Raw genomic sequence first — 24,686 nt, forward strand, 5'->3', positions numbered from 1 at the left:
GCTGGTGGATCTCTTCATCTGAAAAAATGCCTGCAGAAGCCCAGGAACTCATTGAAATGGTTGCAAATAACCAGTTCATGTATACTTCTGAAAGAAATCCTGTGAATAATGGGATGACTCAGAAGAAAGGAGTTCTTGAGATTGATACTCTGAATACAATATTGGCTCAGAATAAAATATTGACTCAGTAAGTTAATATGATTTCTCAGAATCTGACTGGAATGCAAGCTGCATTCGGCAGTACTAAAGAAGCTTCCTCTGAAGAAGAAGCTTATGACCCTGAGAATCCTACAATGGATGAAGTGAATTACATGGGAGAATCTTATGGAAACACCTATAACCCTTCATGGAGAAATCATCCAAATTTCTCATGGAAGGATCAACAAAAGCCTAATCAAGGCTTCAATAATAATAATGGTGGGAGAAATAGGTTTGGCAATAGCAAGCCTTTTCCATCATCTTCTGAGCAACAGACAGAGAATTCTAAGCAGAGCCTCTCTGACTTAGCAACCATAATCTCTGATCTATCTAAGACCACTCTCAGTTTCATGACTGAAACAAGGTCCTCCATCAGAAATTTGGAGGCACAAGTGGGTCAGCTAAGTAAAAGAGTTACTGAAGTCCCTCCTAGTACTCTCCCAAGCAATACAGAAGAGAATCCAAAGAGAGAGTGCAAGGCTATCAATATACCCAACATGGCTGAAACTATAGAGGAGGAAGAGGCAGTGATTTCCAGTGAGGAAGACCTCAATGGACGTCCACTGACCACAAAGGAGTTTCCTAATGGGGAACCAAAGGAATCTGAGGCTCATACAGAGACCATAGAGATTTCACTGAACTTACTATTGCCATTCATGAGCTCTGATGAGTATTCTTCCTCTGAAGAAGATGAAGATATTGATGAAGATATTGTTAAAGAGCAAGTTGCTCAATACCTAGGAGCAATCATGAAGCTAAATGCCAAGTTATTTGGTAATGAGACTTGGGAGGATGAACCTCCATTGCTCATTAATGAACTGAATGCCTTGGTTCAACAGAAATTACCTCAGAAAAAACCGGATCCCGAAAAGTTCTTAATATCCTGTACCATAGGCACCATGACCTTTGAGAAGGCTTTGTATGACCTGGGGTCAGGAATAAACCTCATGCCACTCTCTGTAATGGAGAAACTAGGGATCTTTGAGGTACAAGCTGCAAGAATCTCACTAGAGATGGCAGACAAATCAATGAAACAGGCTTATGGACTTGTAGAGGATGTCTTAGTGAAGGTTGAAGGCTTGTACATCCCTGCTGATTTCATAATCCTAGACACTGGGAAGGAAGAGGATGAATTCGTTATCCTTGGAAGACCCTTCCAAGCCACAGCAAGAGCTGTGATTAATGTGGACAGAGGAGAGTTAGTCCTTCAATTGAATGAGGACTACCTTGTGTTTAAGGCTCAAGGATCTTCTTCTGTAACCATGGAGAGAAAGCATGAAAAGCTTTTCTCAATACAGAGTCAAACAGAGCCCCCACACTCAACTTCTAAGTTTGGTGTTGGGAGGCCACCTTTAAGCTCTGAGTCTCTGTGAAGCTCTCTAAGAGCTCACTGTCAAGCTATTGACATTAAAGAAGCACTTATTGAGAGGCAACCCAATGTTATCTAAAATTATATTTATTTTTATAGACATTTGTTTTTCATTGTCACATTATGTTTTCTTTAGGTTGATGATCATGTGGAATCATAAAAACAGCTGCAGAATTAAAGCGAAATCAAAAACAGCATCAAAAACAGTACACCCTGGAGGACAGGCTTACTGGCATTTAAACGCCAGTAAAGATAGCAGAATGGGCGTTTAACGCCCATGCAGGCAGCATTCTGGGCGTTAAACGCCAGAATGGGCAGCATTCTGGGCATTCAGAAAAACGCCTAGTAAAGAAGGATTCCTGGCTTTTAACGCCAGCCAGGGTATCTAGCTGGGCATTAAATGCCCAAATAGGTAGTCAAGTGGGCGTTAAAACGCCAGAATGGATAGCATTCTGGGCGTTTAACGCCAAGATGACACAAGGGAGGTAATTTTGTTTCCAATTCGATTTTTTTCAATTTTTCATGTTTTAATTTATAATTTTTTGCATCAAACATATTTTAAACGTTCATCTTTCAATTTCTATTTTCAAATATTAATAATCTTTCCAATTCTTTTTAATTCTTTTTTTTTCAATTCTTTTCAATTCCTTCCAAAACGTTTTCAAAACTTACATATCTTTTCAAATTCTTTTCAACTCTTTTTAAATTTTCTTGTATACATTAATAAGTTTTCAAAATTAATTGCATCATTCTTCTTCTACTCTCGTCTATCTTATTTTGCTCAAGGACGAGCAAACCTTTTAAGTTTGGTGTGAAAAAAAAAAGCTCTGCTTTTTGTTTTTCCATAACCATTAATGGCACCTAAGGCCGGAGAAACCTCTAGAAAGAGGAAAGGGAAGGCATTTGCTTCTAACTCCGAGTCATGGGAGATGGAGAGATTCATCTCAAAAGCCCATCACTAGAAAGAAAATGGAGCAAACAAGAGAGCCCACTCATGGACCTCACCAAGAGCATTCCATCATCCTCCATGAAATCAAAGAGGACCAAAAGGCCATGAGAGAGGAGCAACAAAGGCAAGGAAGAGATATTGAGGAGCTCAAGCACTCCATAGGATCTTCAAGAGGAAGAACTAGCCGCCGTCACTAAGGTGGACCCGTTCTTTAATTTCCTTGTTCTTATTTTTCTGTTTTTTTGTTTCTATGCTTTATGTTTTGTCTATGTTTGTGTCTTTATTACATTATCATTAGTGTTTAGTGTCTATGTCTTAAAGCTATGAATGTCCTATGAATCCTTCACCTTTCTTAAATGAAAAATGTTTTCTGAAAAAGAAAAAGAAGTACATGAATTTTGAATTCTATCTTGAAATTAGTTTAATTATCTTGATGTGGTGGCAATACTTTTGTTTTCTGAATGAATGCTTGAACAATGCATATTTTTGATATTTTTGTTTATGAATGTTAAAATTGTTGGCTCGTGAAAGAATAATGAAAAAAAGAGAAATGTTATTGATAATCTGAAAAATCATAAAATTAATTCTTGAAGCAAGAAAAAGTAGTGAAAAACAAAGGCTTGCGAAAAAATTAAGGAAAAAAAAAGAAAAAGAAAAAGCAAGCAGAAAAAGCCAATAGCCCTTTAAACCAAAAGGCAAGGGTAAAAAGGATCCAAGGCTTTGAGCATTAATGGATAGGAGGGTCCAAAGGAATAAAATCCTGGCCTAAGCGGCTAAACCAAGCTATCCCTAACCATGTGCTTGTGGCGTGAAGGTGTCAAGTGAAAAGCTTGAGACTGAGCGGTTAAATTCGTGGTCCAAAGCAAAAAAAGAGTGTGCTTAAGAGCTCTGGACACTTCTAACTGGGGACTCTAGCAAAGCTGAGTCACAATCTGAAAAGGTTCACCCAGTTATGTGTCTGTGGCATTTATGTATCCGGTGGTAATACTGAAAAACAAAATGCTTAGGGTCACGGCCAAGACTCATAAAGTAGCTGTGTTCAAGAATCAAGATACTGAACTAGGAGAATCAATAACACTATCTGAATTCTGAGTTCCTATAGAAGCCAATCATTCTGAACTTCAAAGGATAAAGTGAGATGCCAAAACTGTTCAGAAGCAAAAAGGCTACAAGTCCCGCTCATCTAATTGAAGCTAATTTTCATTGATAAGTTTGGAATTTATTGTATATTCTCTTCTTTTTATCCTATTTTGTTTTTAGTTGCTTGGGGACAAGCAACAATTTAAGTTTGGTGTTGTGATGAGCGGATAATTTATACCCTTTTTGGCATTGTTTTTACATAGTTTTTAGTATGATTTAGCTACTTTTTATTATATTTTTATTAGTTTTTATTCAAAAATCACATTTATGGACTTTACGACGAGTTTGTGTATTTTTCTATGATTTCAGGTACTTTCTGGCTGAAATTGAGGGACCTGAGCAAAAATCTGATTCAGAGGCTGAAAAAGGACTGCAGATGCTGTTGGATTCTGACCTCCCTACACTCGAAGTGGATTTTCTGGAGCAATAGAAGCCCAATTGGCGCGCTCTGAATTGCGTTAGAAAGTAGACATCCTGGGCTTTCTAGAAATATATAATAGTCCATACTTTGCTCGAGATTTGATGGCCCAAACTGACGTTCAAAGTCAGCCTAAAACATCTTAGCGTAAAACGCCCAAACTGGCACCAGAATTGGAGTTAAACGCCCAAACTGGCACCAAAGTTGGTGTTTAACTCCAGGAACAGCCTAAGCACGAAAAAGTTTCAATGCTAAGCCCAAGCACACACCAAGTGGGCCTCGGAAGTGGATTTCTGCACTATCTGCACTTAGTTACTCAATTTCTGTAACCCTAGGCTACTAGTTTAGTATAAAAACTACTTTTAGAGATTTATTTTAGAGCTTTTGACATCTCTGGACGTTTAGTCCTTAGACCTTGGACTTGGAGGCTGGCCATTCGGCCATGCCTAGACTATTTTCACTTATGTATTTTCTACGGTGGAGTTTCTACACCCCATAGATTAAGGTGTGGAGCTCTGCTGTTCTTCATGAATTAATACAAGTACTATTGTTTTTCTATTCAATTCACGCCTACTTCTTCTCTAAGATATTCACTCGCACTTCAACCTGATGAATGTGATGACCCGTGACACTCATCATCATTCTCACTTATGAACGCGTGCCTGACAACCACTTCCATTCTACCTGCAATAGCTTGAGTGTGTATCTCTTGGCCTCCTAGTTCATGACGCATGGCTGCCTCTCCTGACAACAGAGTATTCCATTCCGTGAGATTAGAGTCTTCGTGGTATAGGCTAGAACCATTAGCAGCATACCTGAGATCCAAAAAGTCTAAACCTTGTCTGTGGTATTTCGAGTAGGATCTGGAAAGGGATGACTGTAACGAACTTCAAACCTACGAATGTGGGGCACAAGTGACAGTGTGCAAAAAGACAATGGTCTTACTCTGACGCTAGCGGAAACCGACAGATGATTAGCCGTGCGGTGACAGCGCATATGGATTTGTTTTCATCCGAGAGGATCATACAGCTTGCCATGGAAGGAGGTAACGCATGGTTGGAAGAAAGCAATAGGAAAGCAGAGGTTCAGAAGCAACAATGCATCTCCAGACGCTTATCTGAAATTCCCACCAATGAATTACATAAGTATCTCTATTTTATTTTATATTTCATTTATGTTTTAATTATCAAAACATCATAACCGATTGAATCCGCCTGACTGAGATTTACAAGGATGACCATAGCTTGCTCCAAGCCGACAATCTCCGTGGGATCGACCCTTACTCATGTAAGGTTTATTACTTGGACGACCCAGTGCACTTGCTGGTTAGTTGTGCGAAGTTGTGAAAAAGAGTTGAGATTACAATTGTGCGTACCAAGTTGTTGGTGCCATTGAGATCACAATTTCGTGCACCAATTACTCATCTGAGATGTTAATTTATATATCTATTGGAACTGTCTGGCTACTATTTTATTCCAGGTTCTTAGTGATTGCAATCACTGTATTTACCAATACATTACGAACTCCAAAAGAACACAGTGAACCGAAATTCATACACTAGGCAAACCGAAAGTTGGAAACACACTGAACCCCTAAACCCTGAACCCTAACCCCTAAACACTAAACCCTAAACCATAACCGTAACCCTAAACCCTAAACCATAACCCTAAACACTAAACCATAAACCCTTAAACCCCTAAAACCCTAAACCCTGAACCCTAACCCTGAACTCTGAACTCTGAACTCTAAACCCTGAACCCTAAACTTTAAACCCTAAACTCTAAACTCTAAACCCTAAACCTTAAACCCTGAACCCTAAACCCTAGACCCTAAACCCTGGACCCTAAATCCTAAACCCTAAACCCTTAAGTCTAAAATGTCGCTTCTTCGTGGGTTAACAAACTTTTTCCTTTGCTTCTCCCTTGATATTCTTCCATTTCTGCCATGACCTTGGCAAATGCTCGGTGCAAAATTACGGTCAACTCTTCAGACTCGGATGCAATTTCACATATATTGTGTGACCGAAACACCAATTTATCAAATCTCTTACTTCTTGGCTCTAGTAGAGGTTCATCTTGGCTGCTCTTAATGTGTGTATGCCTCCTCTTTATGTTCTTGCTCCAACGTTCCAATATGTATTTCGGTGCCACGTTATCTATTCGCTCAAAGCTTAGGATGCTTAGGGAATGGTAGCACAATATACCCCTAGACTCAAACAGTAAGCAACGGAACTTTACATCTCGTGATACTGCGTCGTAGGTGACAACAAACTTATTAAATGTGAGTTGGAAACCTGCTCTAGTACTTCATATGTTGTGAAACCTAGGGTGGAATGCATTGATCTTGTGATACAGTTCACTTTACCTCTGAATTGAGCTTGAACTTCCCTGAACTTCTCATGGGTACATACATGCTGAAACTGTGCCTCTATTGCTGATTTTGTTGCACACGGTATCACGGTGTGAAAATCTGCAGTATCGAATTCTCTCTCTGCTTGCTAGGCAATTGTCGTATTGCTTCACAAATTATCTCAAGGAGCTATTTCGTGTGATGAACTTGTTGAAAAATGAATGCATGCTCTCGCTCCTTTGTGTGCTTCTCATCCCGGCCCAAAAGTGGTGATCCAAGTAAACCGAAATCCATATATAGCAATCCTCGTACAGCTCTGCAAACCAAACCGAAGCCATAAGGTCTGGTGAACCGAAAACAGTGCATGCTTTGGGAAAAAAATATATGAGCATAAAAATAATTCGAATTGAAATCTCAATTACCTGAAAGCCACTTGTTGCCTCCGAGGCTGTACTTTCTAAGGAAATCAATCCAGTTTCTGTCAAATGCTTCTTTTGTGTACGAGTTCCAAACAACATGGCTCATCTCTTGTTCAATTTCATTGTGTCCCTTGTAGCCATTTAATTTTCTTGGAATCTTCTTCATAATGTGCCAGATGCACAGCTCAATTGCCCTTTGAATCGATGTGCATTGATCGGTAAGAATACCTTTTGGTGTCTTCCCTCCCATGCAACGTAGCCAACACTCAAATAGCCATTTGAATTACTGGATGTCCTCATTTTTCATCATCGCACATCCAAGAAGTGTCGACTGGCCATGGTGATTCACGCCAACAAAAGAACCTAAAACCAAATTGTACCTGCATAAATAAAAAGCACAAGGTGGTGAACTGAAATATATACACTCACCGAACATCAAAAATATGTTTGAAAGAATCAAATACCTGTTTGTATTATAGGTGGTGTCAAATGAAACCACATCTCCGAAATAATCAAATGCAGCCCTACTTCTTGCATCAGCCCAGAATGCATGTTTAATGCAGTGATCACCTTCAAGGTTGAGCTTAAAGAAGAAATTTTGGTTCTTCTCTTTCATTCTTACTAGGTACATCCCAAATTCTTTAGCATTGTCTTCTTTGAAAATATTTTGTACTTCCCTTGTGATGTAATTTCTGACGTCTTTTTCAATAAAACCTAGTTCACGGTGGCTGCTAGCTGCTACCACAAATTATTGGTAAGTTTTGCTCGTCTGATTCCGGCTTCCTCATGGGTTTCGATGATGCGACGCACGAACATACTAAGCTCCCTGTGTTGTTTGAGCATCTCAGCCTGGTCTGGACAACAAGGATGTGAATGATTCAAAACAACTTTAAAAATTGTCCAAAGACCAACATCATTCATTATGTGTACGTAAATTCTGGCCGGACAATTTAACCCAGCTGAAGGATTTGTCTTCAAAGTTAGAGATATCTTTGATTTCCACCTCCCCTCTCTAGAGCATACAATTAGTTGATTCTTAATCTTGTCTCCGTCCCGAGTCGTGTTCCGTATTTTGATAGAAAAACCGGCAAGTTTGGAATAATATTTGTAGAACTTTTCAGCTTCTTCTAGTGTCTTGAAAATCATTCCCACCTTTGGGACAAATTTTTCTTTCACAACACAGCTGGTCTGCATGGTAAACCGAAATCTTAATTACGGTGAAACAATTATATAGTGCTTAGGGAACAAAACAGAATATATTTGTCTAATTTTTTTAGACTCCTTTCTGCATACCGAACCAAAAACATGCACATGATGAATCAACTCTTTAGTACTTACCGAACCGAAAGGTTACTCACACTCACAGTTACATAATATCAATTCAATTTATTTCAATTCAGATATAGATCACCTCATCCCATTCAATTCACTTCAAATAAAATTAGCAATTTTATTCCATTGAATTAGATTCAAAATTCAATAATCCAAACCTCATCAAATTGATACGTTTCGAAAGAATTATCCAAATCGCACTCATTCAACTGATTTGAAGTTGATTCATTCATTGTTTCAATTCAGAAGTGCAGATCGAAGAAGAAAACAAAGAAGAAGATGAACCACGAAGCTAATTACGTTGAAGTCAATCCAGATCCATAATGTAGAGAAGAAAAACGCGAATAAAGGGGAACAACAAATTTAATTAGGTTGAAGAAGAAGAAGGAGAACAAGAAGAAGAAGAAGAAGAACAAGAACAAGAAGAACGCGAAAAAGGTTTACGTTGTATGGAAAGATTTACATTGAGAAAGGTTTACGTTGAGAAAGGTTGATCACGCAAAATAAGGATTACGTTATATACGTTATATGAGACGCGTGTAAAACAAACGTGTGTATGGAGCGTGGAGTAGAAGGTACTTGGATACCATCCATATAATTTTTATATGGATGTAGAGCTTTTCCGTTAATTTTTATATAAATAAATAGATAGATGTATTTATTTATAGAAATATTATTTATCGTACTATACATAAGTTTGGATTTATTTATGGAAAGATTATTTTTTTTTTAAAAAAAATTATGAAAAAAATTTATTCATTTGAATAAGTTTTTTCTTTTCAAAAATTTATTTATATTTTTAAAAATAAGATATTATTGACTTTTAGAAAAATAAATAATTTTTTATTTAAAATATTTTTTTAAAAAAATATATCCAAATAAATTTTAAAATTAAATAAAAGTATTTTATTTTCGAAAAATATTGCTTTATTTAAAAAAAAATGCTTTTTCCATTAAAAATATAAGTCCAAACCAACACATGTACTCACTCCTTTTCTTTTAAGTTTTCTCTACTACTGTGTCATGCCACATAAAATATAGTAACAATTGTCGTGGGCTGATAGTCTACTGAAATTTTGGTCATGTTGATCATACTTCGCAAAGTATGATTAAAAAAAGCGTCGTTTGTGTAATGTCTCTATTCCCATTTCCTCTTCGTGACCAAGTCTCAGCTCCAACCTCAACTCAATATGTCTCTTCCCTAGTTCAGGTGTTCACTCTCACAATCTCACCTCTCTATCTCACTCATTCCACGGCTACCACGACACTCAATGACGGAGGTCATCGCTTGTCACTCTCTTCACCGCCTTAAATACCTCGTTTCTGCGCCACGGCTCACATAGTCATGTTTACTTCTTTCGTCAATGTGGTCCCGGCCGCTTTGGTTTTGTCGTGCCTTGCCTGTCTCTGCCTCGTCCCTGCATCGTTGTCTTAGTTTGCCTGTGCTTCCTCCGCGCGTCTACTTCCTCTTCTTGTGATTTTTCCATCGTTGTCTTTTTGCTTCTGCTTCTGTAGTGTGGGTGAGACTATTGACTTAACTTTTTACCGAGTTATTTTTTTGTTTCCAGTTTTTATTTCATAAATTTTTTATACTGAATTTTTTAATTTTTTAATTTTAAATTTTGATGTAGATTTAGATAATTTGTTTAATTAATGTAATTAGTTATTATTATTAGAATTAGATAATTGCAGCCTCACTATAAATTCATTATCATATTAATCATGTTTTTTTTAGTTGGATTCATTTTGTTGTATTTCTAGTAAGGTTTTAAAAATCGATATCAGTTGGACCAGTTAAACGGAAAATAAGTAAGCATAATGACTCACCTAAGTAAATATAACTGTTAATTTCAAAAATCGTAATTGGATCGCCATGTTGTGATAAGTACAAAAGATTAGGATGTCTATTTTCTATAAATCTCAAATTTTCAAGAGAAATTACATTATAATAAGGTTTGACTAAGTAACCTTATGTATGTATATAAATAGAGGCTTTGTTTCTGACAAAAGATACAACAATCAATAACAATTCTCTCTCTATTTATATGGTTTATATACAAAACTCTTCCTCTCTTTCTTTCTTTCATACGATAATACATATATATAAATATATATGAATCATCTCTTTTATATTGAGATAGTAATTATAGTTAATATTATAATCTAATTATATTTCTTTACTTTATGTTTATTACCTCTTTCTCATTTATTTATTTATTTATTTTATAACACATTATCAGCACGGGACTCTGATCAAATTTTAGGAAGACTCAGGTAACAAATTTTCATTATGTTGAGGCTCTCTCATCTTGAATTTAATGTTCTTGATATATATGGAAACAATTATTTATCATGGATACTAGATGCTAAAATCTATCTTGATTCAATGGATCTTAGAAATACCATTAAGGCTGAAAATAATACATCCCAGAAGGATAAAGCCAAAGCCATAATTTTTCTTCGTCATCATCTTGACGTATGATTGAAAAATGAACATCTCACATTAAAAGATCATGCAGATCTGTGGAAAGATCTTAAAGAAAGGTACAATAATCAAAAGACGGTGATACTTTCTCAAGCCCGATATGTTAGAGAAAACTTTCTCAACCTTCCATGCCTCGAATGTGCTCCTGTAGCAGCAATATCGAGAAAAAGGATTTAAAAAATATTCTGAGCTAATTTCTTGCCTTCTTGTTGCTGAGCGCAACAATGAGTTAATCTTAAAAAATCATGAAGTACGCCCAGCTGGTACCGCCCCATTTTTTGAAGCAAATGCGGCAAATCATAACTCTAGAAGAGGTAAATGGCAAGGCTTTGGTAGCAAGAAAAATTATGGAAGGAAAATGAATTATGTTCACAAGAAAGGATCTCACCAGAAGTAGGATAAAGAAAGAAACAATGGGCAAAATAAATTAACTAAGGATAAATGTTTCCGTTGTGGTGGAAAGGGCCATTGGTCGCGTACCTGTCGTACCCCAAGGCACCTAGTCGATCTTTATCAAGCATTTTTGAAAAAGGATAGCAAAGGAAATAAAACAAATTTTGTTTCAAATGATGCTGAAAATTCCACCACTCATTATGATGTATCTGATTTCTTTAAAGATCCTGAAGGAAATATTAACCATTTGATCAATGATCGAATAGTTTAATATGTGTGTTTGTTAAGTATTCATGTGAATAAATAATGTAAGAAACTTCTTGTTAAGTTTTATACATTTGAACAAACGTACTATTAAGGTTTAAGGGTTATTTATTTAGTATTTTTTATTTAGAATTGAGTGTTTAGAGTTTGTGTATGTTGAATTTGGGATTTGGGTTTAAGGTATGCTCTTGAGAGATTAAGGGTTAGAGTTTATAATTTAGGGGTTAAGGGTCTATGATTTAAAATTTAGAGTTTAAGATTTAGTGATGTATATTTATTTTTTTTAAATTAATTTATAAATTTTAAATTAGTGAATATTAATTTTAAATTGTCAAATATTTAGTATATATTACATGATTTAAAAATAAATACTCTAAAAGATTTGATACTGTAATCTAAAAATATAATAAATTAAATTGTGTTTACTTAATTTAAAAAATAAGCCTAACAATATTATTAGTGTCAAAATATAGAATTTGAAATAAACAAATGTAACAGAATAAATTTTAAAATTTAAAATTATTAAAAATTTGATAGTACTCTCTCTCTCTTCAATTAATAATATCCTACCCGTCTCATTGCTTTTATGTTTTTAATAAATTTTTTAAGGGTCCATCTAGTGTACAGATGCATTTTGGTACAGATTTACAGATTTTTGTTTTTATTTGGTTTAAAAGTGTATCACTAAAAGTGTTGCTTAAAGAGAAAGTGTTACCCTTAATCGTTAACTTGGCTTTGATACTAATTTTTAACTCTTTTATGTTTATAATGTGTATAGATTTGAAGATGTTGAAAATTTCTATTATTACTAGTATTTATAATTCTGATTTAATTTTTATAGTTTTTTAATCTTGTTTTAGTTTATAATATTCTTTTTTGCATGGATTATTGTTTATAAAATCTTTTATCTGTTTGTCTTTTTCTTTAATATATTTTTTCAAATCTTCAAAAACTTCTTTTATTTCTACACTTTCCGTTGTTTCTAAATATCTTTTTAATTTTTCAACCTCATTCTCCATTTTTTCTTTTAACAGCTTTAATTCTTTTAAGTCATAATATGGTTTTCCAGGCATTTATAAATTTTTTAAGTTTAACTCCAACTTATTTATATTTATTCTTATTTCTATCCTTTTTATTATAATGTCATCAATTTCGATATGAAGATTATTTAATTCTTTTTTATACTACTTTATTTTACTTTTTAATTTTTTCGCTCTTTTTCTTTTTATTTTATTTTCTGGTCTTTCAATCTTTGTATGCTTCATTATCTATTTTAGAATTTCTGCAAATTCTATCATTGCTTCATCACTTTTTTCTAGAGATTCTATTAATTTTTTTAACTCTTCAACTTCTCTTTTTAACTTATCATAGATTATTTTTAGAGCTTTAAATGCTCTTTGATTTATTTCAGAGAACTGCAAATAATTCAAACGATTTTCTCTTTCAAAGAGCTCTTGTTTCTTATCTTGATAACTTACATATATTTCTTCTTTATTTATTGTCATAATTTAGTATTTAGGGTTTCATTTAATTTTTCGACCTTTTTTGTTAATTCTTTTATTTCAGAATCTTCTTCTTTAATCTTTAACTTAGATAAACTTAAGGGACTATTAATTTTAGATTCTCTTATTTGAAAATTTGATGAAACCAATTTTCCTGATGGTTCTTTTAGTAATAGAACTGAGTTTTCAATAGCTTTATATTTTGGTATTTCTGTTTTTACAATTTTCTGAAATAATTCATCGACATAAATTCTTTCTTTGTTTTTAAATATTATACTATGATGGCTATTTGTTAAAGCATAATTTATTGCATATGTAATTGAAAATGGTTCATCATCTTGTTCCATTAGATTCTTTCTATGAAATTTATAAGCCAAACTTACAGATCTTCCAAGATTTTCAGTTGATAAAGGTATAGCATATCCAAGATGGGCATTAAATTTAACATTTACATTTGCCAAATTTCCATGAACAATTCCAATTATTTGATCTATTGGGTCATCAGTAATTCTTTTGTCACAGAACAGAACAGAGATATTTCAAGGACTTTTACTAATTCGTTATTTGTATTTTTAACATCTAAAGGATTTTCAGCACAAATTTCATCCAAAAGTTCTTCTATCTTTATTTCAAGACTATTTTTTGGAATATTTATCTGAAAGTATAAATTTAAATAACATGTCTCTAATATAGAAAATATTTTAAATTTTAAGATCTTATCTATAGTGGTAGTTGGTATTTTTATACGTTTTGATTTTTGATTTATTGAAGAATCGTGTGGTGCTTTTAAAACTATATATGTTAATTCTTGAATGAATGGATGATATAGCTTTAAAAAATTATTTCCTATGATAAAATCCATTCCAGAGTCTAACATATATATAGATGGAACAATGAACCTATAATTTTGAATAAAAATTTCAACCATCTCCGCTTTTTGGTTAATTTTATGTATTGATTTGTCAGCTATTCTAACTCTTAATGGTTTCTTTAATTTTTTCCAATCAAGTTTTATGTTTGAACTAGCAAAGCATTGCGTTGCTCCAGAATCTATGAAAGCATTTATAAACTTTTCTGTTATTTTTATAGTAATAAATGTAGCATTATTACTCAGTCTCTGAGTCTGTTTTCGAGACATATTCAAAAATATAGTCTAAGTTATCATCAGATTCTTCTAATGGTTCCATGAAACAGGACTTAGCAATTTCTATTTGTTTAGTAAGATCCTTTTTATCCTTCTTTTTCGGACATTCATTTGCATAGTGTCCTTCTTCTTGGCAATACCAACACTTACAATTTTCTTTTTTATTCGGGTAATAATCACTTTTTTGTCTTTTGTTTTTATTGTTATTTCTTTTTCTAAAATACCTCTTTTTTCTCCAGTTTGTATAGTATTTTCTTTTTCTAAATTGATATTTTCTTTTTCTTTGAAAATTTTTATTAAGACCATATTTTTGAGGTATCTCTTCATTATCCTGACAGCAAATTCTAATTATATTTGCAAATTTTTTTTGAGTTGCTTCTTGCATACAACGTTCTTTTATTTCCTCTCTTATTGCAGAGGTTGCTCCACCAAAATTATTTTCAATTGTTCCTCTATTTATTTCTCTTATAAATCTTCCCATAATAAATTCATTAGCAGGATATGAAAGTTTTGTTATATACATACTAAGATAATGATTTTTATCTTCTTCTTTTAATTTGTAATAATGTATTCTATATTCACATATATAAGACTCCACATTACATAAATCATATATCTGAATGTTAGCTAAATGATTTTTTGCTTCTTGATATTCTTTATTATAGACTTCTTGTTTATGATCTATAATATTTTTTCCAAAAAATTCTTTATATAGAATCATCATTATATATAATATCTTATCATAAGCTGTTGTTTTTGTTGCTAATTCTTCTATTATTTGGTTTTCTATTGATGTCATATAATCTCTTATAGCTCCTTTAGTATGAAACCCTATGTAATTCCAAATATCTCTTCCAGATAATTCATTAAGTTTTGGATTAGTAAAGGCTTCTAATAAGAAGGAATTCAACCAGTTTTCGAAAATTTCTTTTTCATTCTTTTTACAGTCTAAATCGAGCATTCTTTCTCCTTCCATTTCCTGGATTTTAGGAACGTATTTTGATGGTGTTTTTGTATATTTTGAATCTTTATTTATAAATCCTTTTTTAAAAGCATAATTATCAAAACCTGTTTCCCATTTAAAATGAGATTGATTATCCCTAGATGTTCCAACTTCATTTTTTACTTGTATTGGAATTGCTGGTTCTTCGTCACTTGAATAATCTAGGATGTGTTCTTCATTTTCTATATTTTCAGAATTTACTAATTCTTCTTCTATCTGAAATCCCTGTTCCATAATATTATTTTCTTGAGCCATTTTTAATTGTTTAAAAAGCATTGTAACTTCTTCTAATTTTTCTTCAATATTCATAATTTTAGTGGTGGTTTTACTTTTAAATCTGTTATGTTGATTATATTTTGAAATTTTTCTTCTTTGGGATTTTCTTTTTCCTTATTTCTTTGAAATTTTATAGATACTAATATTTCTTCAAGCATATCTACTATAGAATTTAATTGTGGGTTAAAAGTATGATAAAGATGTGGGGAATCATTTCCATGGTAACATTTCTTAGAAATTCCGTGTGAAAAATAAGTTTTTTCAGGTTTTTGAAGTCCTTCAATAAAACTTATAGTAAAATAAAGATTTTGAGAAAAATCATTTTGTATTGATTTTAAGAATTCTGTGTCATTACAGTTAACATTAGTTAAAATTATTAATTTTTGATCTATTAATTTTGATAACTTAATTATTTCTTCTCTTAAATCTTCTAATTTACTTTTTTCCATTAGGTGACGTTTTTCTTTGTGAAGAGCTACGGTTTTAAGTGAAAAGTGTGGCTTTAGAAAGTGTGGTTTAAGTAAACAAATCTTTAAATCTGTACAGATTTAGATCTGTACCATATAATTTTCTATTTTTTAAAATAAAAATGATAACATTTTCATAAAATCAAACTAATTTGCAAACCTTAAATTTTAAACCTAAAATTCTCAAGAACATATCCTATATCAACTCTAACTCCAAAATGCCTCAATCCTAATCTAATACTAATAATAAAAACAGAAGTAAAAACATCCAACTACTTATAGTATTGATGCAATAGTTATGTAACATACAGTACTTTTTTAGACTCTTGCTTCAGAGCTCTCTCCATTATGTTGTAGGGGTGTATATAACCCGACCCGATTCAACTCCGAATATTTTATGGGCTAATTTAGTGTGATTTTATCAGGTTTAAGGCCGGGTAAGGGTCTCAAAAATAGATCCAGTCATTATTTTGGGTCGGGTCTGGGTCATAGTTCGAGTCATCCGAACTCAGTCCGATGACTCGGTCATCATACATAATTAATATTTTGTGTTATTAGTGATGGATGATAGCTATTCTTATATAGAATTTAAATATTGTAAACCTTAATATTTTGTGTTATTTGTATTGATTTAAATATTTGGTATTATTAGACAATATTAGTATTGATTATGGTTATGCTTTAATTTTAGAGAATAGTTGATTCTTATTATATTTTTTTAAGTGAATTTTACTATATGAATTGTGAAATAATGGTTGGAGATTAGGTGATTTTTACATGCTAAAGACCCGATTTTCACCCGACCCGAAGAAGCATAGGTTTTATCGGGTCTGGAATCGGGTTAAGGTCTAAAAATTAAGCCCAATCTATATTTTAAGTCGGATCTGTGTTAAACCAAATCCAGTATGACCCGACCCATATGCACTCCTAATGTTTCGTGCTACAAATCAAATCAATATTACACAAAAATGCCTTAATAAAACAAGAAACATTCACCAATTCAAAAAAAAAAAAACATTCAAAATCTTTTAACGATTAGATTTTACACACACAAAAAAAATATCCACTTACTTATATAAAAACATCCAGTAACAAAAAAATCTCAGATCATCTTACACACAAAAAAGAAACATTTACCAACTCAAAAAAAAATTTCACATTATTTTAAAGATTCAACCATTTATTTGTAAAGAAACATTCACTTATATAAAAATATCCTATAACAAAAAAAACAAGTTCGCTAGTGCTTTAAAGGAAACATCTAACAAATAAAAAAAAAGAAACATCCCATACGAAGTCTTATACTTAAACCCTAAATTTCTAATAAAAAGATATCCACTAATCTAAAAAAGAAACATTTAAAATTTTCTAACGATACAATTTCTTATTCGTAGAGAAATATCCACTTACTTATATAAAAATATTCAATAACATAAAAAAACAAATATCTCAAATCTTTTACACAACAAAATACTAGTGCTTTAAAAAAAGGAATCCGCTAGAGAGATAATAGGTTATTTGTATAATGTGTACAATGAGTTATTGAGTTACAAAATGAACATTCTCATACTATTTAGAATAACTATTCGAGTACTAAGGATAATAAACATCTTTTCAAATTCGAGTATTAGGGATAATAAACATCTTTCCAAAAACTTAAATCGATTTTGAGGTTCACGATCGAACTCTTGACCTTTTGAATCTAAAACTCTAATATCATGTCATGATACCACTTATCCCGAAAATTTTAACTGATAGGAAAAGGTAACACTAATAGTTATATCTCTAATACTCTCTAAACCTCAATTGTACACATTGTACAAATATTCCATTGGCTCATGATATTTTTTCTTAAAAAAATATCCAATAAATAAAAAAAACATTTCATATAAAATTTTCTACTTACATCCTAAATCCCTAATTAAGAAAGAAACACCTATTAATTAGAATGAAGAAAAATTTCAGGGAGTAAAAGTGACAAAGTGAAATTAGGATTGGTTTTGGATAGGTGTGGGGTGTTTTTTTTGTTGTTTTATTGGATCATTTTTCGAAATTCAGGTTAAAGTGAGTTAATACTCTAATTGATTGGATGAAGATTTTCTAAAATAAAAAAATTAATAAAATAATAAAAAAATTAATTATTCTTAAATTAAGATAATAAAATATATATTTTATAAAAATTATAAAATTAATATTAATTAATCTATTAATTTATTATTTTATTAATTTTTTTCACTTTAAAAGATTTAAATTCAATTGATTACCTAATAACATTGGGGATGTTCATGGGATGTTCATTGGGGATGTTCAATTGATTACCTAATAACATTGGATTTATATACCGGGCATATTTGTTAGACTCGAATCCAGTCCTAAACTCGATGAAACCTACACATTTTTGGGTTACGATTATATCGGATAAAAATCGGGTGAAAACCGGACCCTTAACATTATCTTCTTGTAAGCTAGCATGTGAAAATATCCAAATTTCTAAGACTCCAACAATTATTTGATATGGTAAAATTCACTTAGAAAAATATAACAAAAACCAACTATTTCCTAAAATTAAAGCACAACCACAATCAATACTAATATTGTCTAATAACACAAAATATTTAAATCAATACAAATAACACAATATTATGCATTAGTCTAGAGTCTTATACATTTTAAATATAAAACATTAACTTATAGTCTTATAATGACTAATAACACAAAATATTAAGTATAATACTTAAATTCCAGATAAGAGTAGCCATTATCCATCACTAATAACACAAAATATTAATTGTGTATGATGACCGGACTACTGGGGCAAGTTCGAGTGACTCGAACTATGGCCCGGATCCGACCCAATATAGTGACATGGTCTATTTTTAAGACTCTTATCCAACTTTAAACCTAATAAAATTACACCAAATTAATTTCTAAAAAATTAAACCAGACCAAATTTTCGGGCCCAGGTTATGAACACCCAAACATTGTTATTGAGACAAATGTTATTGTAATTTTTAGAATGTACTTTTAAACTATTGACAGCTGACATACTCAACCCTGCCACTCTCCATGTCATCAATTAGATAAGGTCCAACTCACAAAGAAATAAAAAATCCTACAACCCCAACAAAAGGCACTTACATTAATAGAACCCGAGGAAACCTTCGGCCCAATTCTCATCGCAACTAACACACAAAAACCTCAAAACTCCACAAGAAGAAACCCTCACACGGTCACACCCCTTTATAAACCCATCAAACGACACTCGCGCACTCTTATCATATCCGGCTTCTCTCTCCCACACGCCACACAAACCCCTGACTACACTCAAACACACTCCGCCGCCGCATCCCGCGGCACTCCTCCACACCACCACCACCACCACCACCAAGACATAAATAAAATCCAAAGAGAAAGTACCTCTCTTTGTTAGTGGTTTTGCGCACGTGCCCCAAATGGCGACCACCACAAGCACCACCGCAACAACCGCAGGAGCAGCAGCAGCAGCAAACGACGTTGCAGAGGGTCCAGTCCTGAGCGTTGTGAACAAGCGCCTCCGGGCTCTTCGCAAGAAGCTGAACCGAATCGTCCACACCGAAGAGTCCATGGCCCAAGGAAAGCCCATTAACAAGGAGCAAGAAGAAGTCCTCCGCTCCAAACCCTCCGTCCTCGCACTCATCGACGAGCTCGAGAAGCTTCGATCCCCTTTGTCCGCCGCCGTCACCGAAGAACTCAACCTTGCCCTAAAAAATAATAATAACCACCACCAACAAAAACCCCAACCGGAACCTGAATTCCAATTGCAGCCACAACCACAACCCGAATCTGTCTCTGAGGCTAAGAACGATGACGTTTCTGTTGTTGAGGATTTGATTAACTTGATTTATTTCGGGTCCTTGTTTGATGTGAAGTCGCAGAACGAGTTCACGTCGACGATGCTCACGCGCACGCACGAGCGTGGTTGCTGCCTCACCTATGATTATGTAACCGACGACGCCACCGATCTGCTCAGAGAGAGGGATCTTGACCTGATTTCGGCCATGAGGGGGCTTCTGATCTCGCGCCCAGCCGATTCCAGCCTGTCGCACCGCGACGCACTCTGCCGCTGCGTTGAGCACGCCAGGCTCTGGCTCGCTAGGGCTCCGCAGCCAATCGAGCCCAATGCCGAAGTTACATGTACGTGTTTGAACGAATTCCGTTGCTTTTTTGAAGTTTTAAAATTTTGCGGTGTTGATTGATTCATTGTGTGGTTTTTGTTTGTTGATAGATGCTGGATTGAGGGAGAAGTTAAACAAGATTATGTCTTCAGAGTATTTCATCACTACTCCTGAGATTAAGGCTACGGATGAAGTTGCTGCCGCTGCTGCCAGTGGGAGTTACCAGTCTTTCCAGGTCCCTGTGCATGGCACAGCTCCGGTTGAGGGCGAAGGAGGCTTGGTTTCTAAGTCTCCGGATCAGGTATAACTATAACCGATGTGTTGGTGTCATCTTAAGATGGTGCGATTTACATATGTGGATAGAATGTGATGTATTAGTGCTAACTTGTCTCATTGTTGTTGTTGGTTTTCCTATGGAAATATATTTAAACTGCTTTTCAGATGAAATGTGCTAGCTGCTGACATTGCTTTGTTTGGTGGATGAATGGTTGTTTGAGAGTTGCCACATTCTTATTAGTTTTCTTTTTGATTTACACCTATCGAGTTATGGGAGTAGGAATGTTTATGACTTCTGTTTTATTTCGTTTTGGTGTATATTACCATAAGAGAGATCAGTATTAGGATATATTTAAGTATTGTTGAATGCTAGTAGGCTGTGTTTGGTTAATGGGTGGTTAATGGGCGGAAGAAAATAAGACATAGACACAAATACACAAATAGACCTAGACATAACAATACACAATTTTTTTGGTTTGTTTGGTAAATAATACACAACACAAGACACAAGAATATTATTCTTCTTTTTCCATCATCAACACCATATCAATATTATTCTTCTTTTTCCATTAAATAGGGGGAGGAAGGGAGAGAGAGAGTTGTTGTTGTCATGGGAGAGAAGCAAAAGACAGCATGTTGGTGGGAGTGAAAGAGAAGAAGGGAATGGTTGGGGAAAGGAGGGTAGATTTGGGGAATTCACAAAATATTAAAGGTAAAAATGAATAAACAATTTGTGTCCAACATAAAAAATCCGTGTCTCAACTTTCTGAAGTGACACAAAATACACCTCTATTGTCTATTGTGTGCAACTGTGTACAACCGTGTCCTTCAAAAAATTGTCTCTCCAGCCAAACGGGAGACGTGTGTGTGCCACCGTATCTATGTATTAGATGGACACACCCACTAACCAAACACTGTCTTAGGGTCCTGGTTAAGTATTATTGCATTATGTTATGCATCAAATGATCAAAATTGAACTGTAGTCTTGCATTCATATATCAATGAGCAGAGGTACTCAGCTAAACTAGTTCTTGTTCCAACATGTTAAAATATCAATATTATTCTGTGCGCCTGAGTTTTAGAAGAAACATTAGTGACTGTGTAGTCCTTTAACATATTGATATCTTCAAGATTATTATTGCGGTGATACAATAATTTGAACTTTCTGTTTTTTTTTTATCAATTTAGTACTTTTGCAATTCGCAGTTACTAGATAATTTATATTTGGAGGTTCAATAATGATCTCTTGTTCCTATTATCCCCTATCCTCTATCTCATGCTGTAGGTTTGTATATTTTTAATATATTTGGTTTTTTCTTGAGTACATATGCAATCAAAATATTTCATAAAAGGATTTATTTTATTTTAATTTTTTTATTAGGGTTAATGGAAGAGATACCACTATCATATATGTTATGTTATACATTCTTTGAGTAGTTCAATCTTATACCTTTGTAAACTCTGACTTCATAATTGTTTATAATAAAGTAATAAACCTTGGACTTAATTTTTTAACATAAAGAAATTTCATACAATTTACTGGAGGATTGACAATACGATAGTATAAGTAGTGAGTTGTGAAAATGTTTTCTAATTCTCAGGATTATTAAACTAGTATCTATTTGAAGAGAAGAGCTGGCTTGAGGTGGTTTATATATGTGAGAATAAGGCTAACGGGGGATTTGGCTGAATTAAATGGAATGTTCCAATATAAAAAGTAAAGGAAGAACAACTTAAAAGTTTACGAAGAAACTATTTAGAATGGCCCAAATCTAACATTTTTATTGGAAATCTTTTATGGTTCACCTCACCTAGCAAGATATGGCCTAGATGTTAGTTATTGTTGTGTATCATGTATTTGTTCTCGACATTTTTATAATCAGATGTTTTCAACATAAATATGCCTGTATAGATATGAGTGAACATTCTAATTGATATACCTTATATGTTATTATGTCTAGAATCAATAGATCTCCTTGGATGTGTGTTTAAAGTTTGATGATTGAGTTGACTATAATGCTAAAAGCATGTAGATGGATAAATTATCAATGAAGTTTACATGAACACCAATGCATAATAATTCGATGTCTTTCAAACACACTCTTAATGTGATAATGGAACAAACTATACTATTCAAATAATAGTTTCATGCTTAGCTGCAATATCTTTTTCCCTATCTAAAAGATACCTGTGTATAATTTTGACTGATCATGATAAACTGTAAATATGCTTTTCTTTCTATACTAATCTTTTGAAGCTTCAAATCTTGTTGGTTGGTTTATTATAGTAGTTTCATTACTATGCTATTTAAACTATTTCTTTTTGTTTTTGTTGATGTAACTTTTATATCCCTTAATATTTTGTTGCACATATTTTATTATATATATGGTAAAAAGTAAGTATACTTTTTATCCTCAATGTTTGGAGTTAATTTCAATTTTAGCCTAAAGTTTATTCGTTCAATTTTACACCTAAATGTTTATGATAGATTCAATTATACAGTTACGTACACATCTGTTACATTATTGCAGAAGTTATAAAATTGTTGGTTATTCATTGATATGATTCGCGTAGAGAACTATTTACTGAGCACCTATCTCTCTTCTTGAATGTCTTTGGGTGAAGAAACATGTTAGCATGATGAGCAAGTTTCTCTATATCTTTTGTGATTCAAGCCAAAAGACTCGGCTTAAAATTTTCCTATCATTTATAGGATGAAGGAGCCATAAATTATCAAGGACATGGATCTGGAGAAGAGCACTCTGATCCTGAAGGGGAGCTTCAAAAGGTGCTTATCCTTTGCAATATATCTTTCTAGCCATAGAACATGTGATTTGATCTGATTCTCAAGGTAACTCTTTATGCAGGACGAGGTTGAAGTAGAAAATGTGGAGGTGGTCACAGCTCAGCATGAACAGACCAATGCACAGGTTGACGTGGAGTATAATCAACGAGACATGGAGACAAAGGATCAGCAGTACAATCCTAGAAGGGGTTATCAGAACCAAAGAGGGGGTCGTGGTGGTGGAGGTAGTCGGAGGGGTTATTCAAATGGACGTGGAGGCCGTGGTGGTGGTGGTGGTGGTGGAGTCGGCAGAGGAGGCTACCAAAATGGTCGCAATCAATACTATGATCAACCTGGAAACTATTATACAAGGAACTACTATAACAACAGAGGAGGAGGAAGAGGTGCGAGAGGAGGTGGTTACTCTTACAACAATGGTTCAGGTGGTCAATTCAATCACGTTGCAGGTGATGTTGGGGTTCAATCATGAGTAATCATCATGATGTGTTCATAGTGTCCAGGGTAAAACTCTTAAAATTGTCTAAGACTTGTTTTCGAACATTTTTGTTGACATTAGCAACACCACCACTTTAGACTCCACCATTTTGTAGCTCATTAGCTGTGTACTCTTTTGTGCGTGAATCTTACATGAGGAAAACTATTTAACTACTACTTTTAATGTTCTGTTACACACCTTTTTATTTGCATTATTTTTCTATATTAATTGTGGAGTCAGTTTTAGCCATGACATGATAGGATAGTATCATTGTTATATCTTTTTCATATGCCTTAGATCTATTTTAATCTGTGTGGATGCAGAGATAAAGCATGATAGTTAGAAACATGTTTTCACAAGTTATTTGTTTTTCTTTTTTTTTCACTTTTCTCTAATGAGTTGTCCGAGAGCACTTAATTTTCAAAATCAGTATCTAAGAACATTAAACCTTCTTAAATAATTTTAGAAAAGATAATACTTTTAAAATTTGGTGAATTCTGGCAAAAAAAAAAGAATGCACCCGCGGGGATTACCTGTAATGCGGAGGTTAATGGAGATCCGGAAAATTTTCATAAAAACCCATTCTCACAAATAAATGGGAACGGGACAGTATAGAGACTTGTGAAAAGGAATTTACTTAAATATCCTTTACTTAAATATATTTTATATATATAAGCTGTATAAGTAAGCCTAATTTATTTTAAATGTATAAGTAAATTTAATTTAATTTATTTTAATTTATATGTTAAAAATTTTATATCTATGTTATTATGTTAAATATTTATTTGAATTGTATTTAATTTGATATATTTGGTTGGGAAAATGCTATTTGTATATCAAAATTTAACCACTAAAATCAGCTATCAGTATGTGTGATTTAATTTGGTTTAACTTATTTTCAATGTATATTTATATTCTAATATGTATTTTATACTGGTGACTGATTTTAATAGTTAGTGTACACGTAATATAACCCATTTGGTTGAATTGTATAGAATTTTATTATGGTTGTGTTAATTTTTTTTTTTAAATTTAAAACTTAATAATACCCATGAATATCCGAAGATATCTGTCTCTCCCGCACGGAGAAATAATTGGAGACTCATGACGGGGATGGGATGGGACGGCGGCATTAATGTCCCCTATGAATGCCCATTATTATCCCTAATTCTATCACATTTTCTCCGTTTTAAAGGGTAAATTATTTCCTTATATATCACAGTATTATTGACTGAAATAGGTTGGTGTATTTTGGTTAAATTTAATT

At 33.4% G+C, this 24,686-nt stretch overlaps 1 protein-coding gene across 1 annotated transcript; it reads left to right on the plus strand.

The window, feature by feature from the left end:
• Positions 1 to 18,820: 18,820 nt before the first annotated feature.
• LOC112750155 (uncharacterized) lies at positions 18,821 to 23,612 on the plus strand. The gene is made up of 4 exons (XM_025798728.3): positions 18,821 to 19,881; positions 19,973 to 20,163; positions 22,852 to 22,926; positions 23,006 to 23,612. The coding sequence occupies exons 1-4, from the start codon at positions 19,161 to 19,163 to the stop codon at positions 23,411 to 23,413; spliced, it is 1,395 nt and encodes a 464-aa protein (XP_025654513.1). The 5' UTR covers positions 18,821 to 19,160; the 3' UTR covers positions 23,414 to 23,612.
• Positions 23,613 to 24,686: the final 1,074 nt, after the last annotated feature.

This window comes from Arachis hypogaea, chromosome 15, assembly GCF_003086295.3.
Source record: "Arachis hypogaea cultivar Tifrunner chromosome 15, arahy.Tifrunner.gnm2.J5K5, whole genome shotgun sequence".
Lineage (NCBI taxonomy): Eukaryota > Viridiplantae > Streptophyta > Magnoliopsida > Fabales > Fabaceae > Arachis > Arachis hypogaea.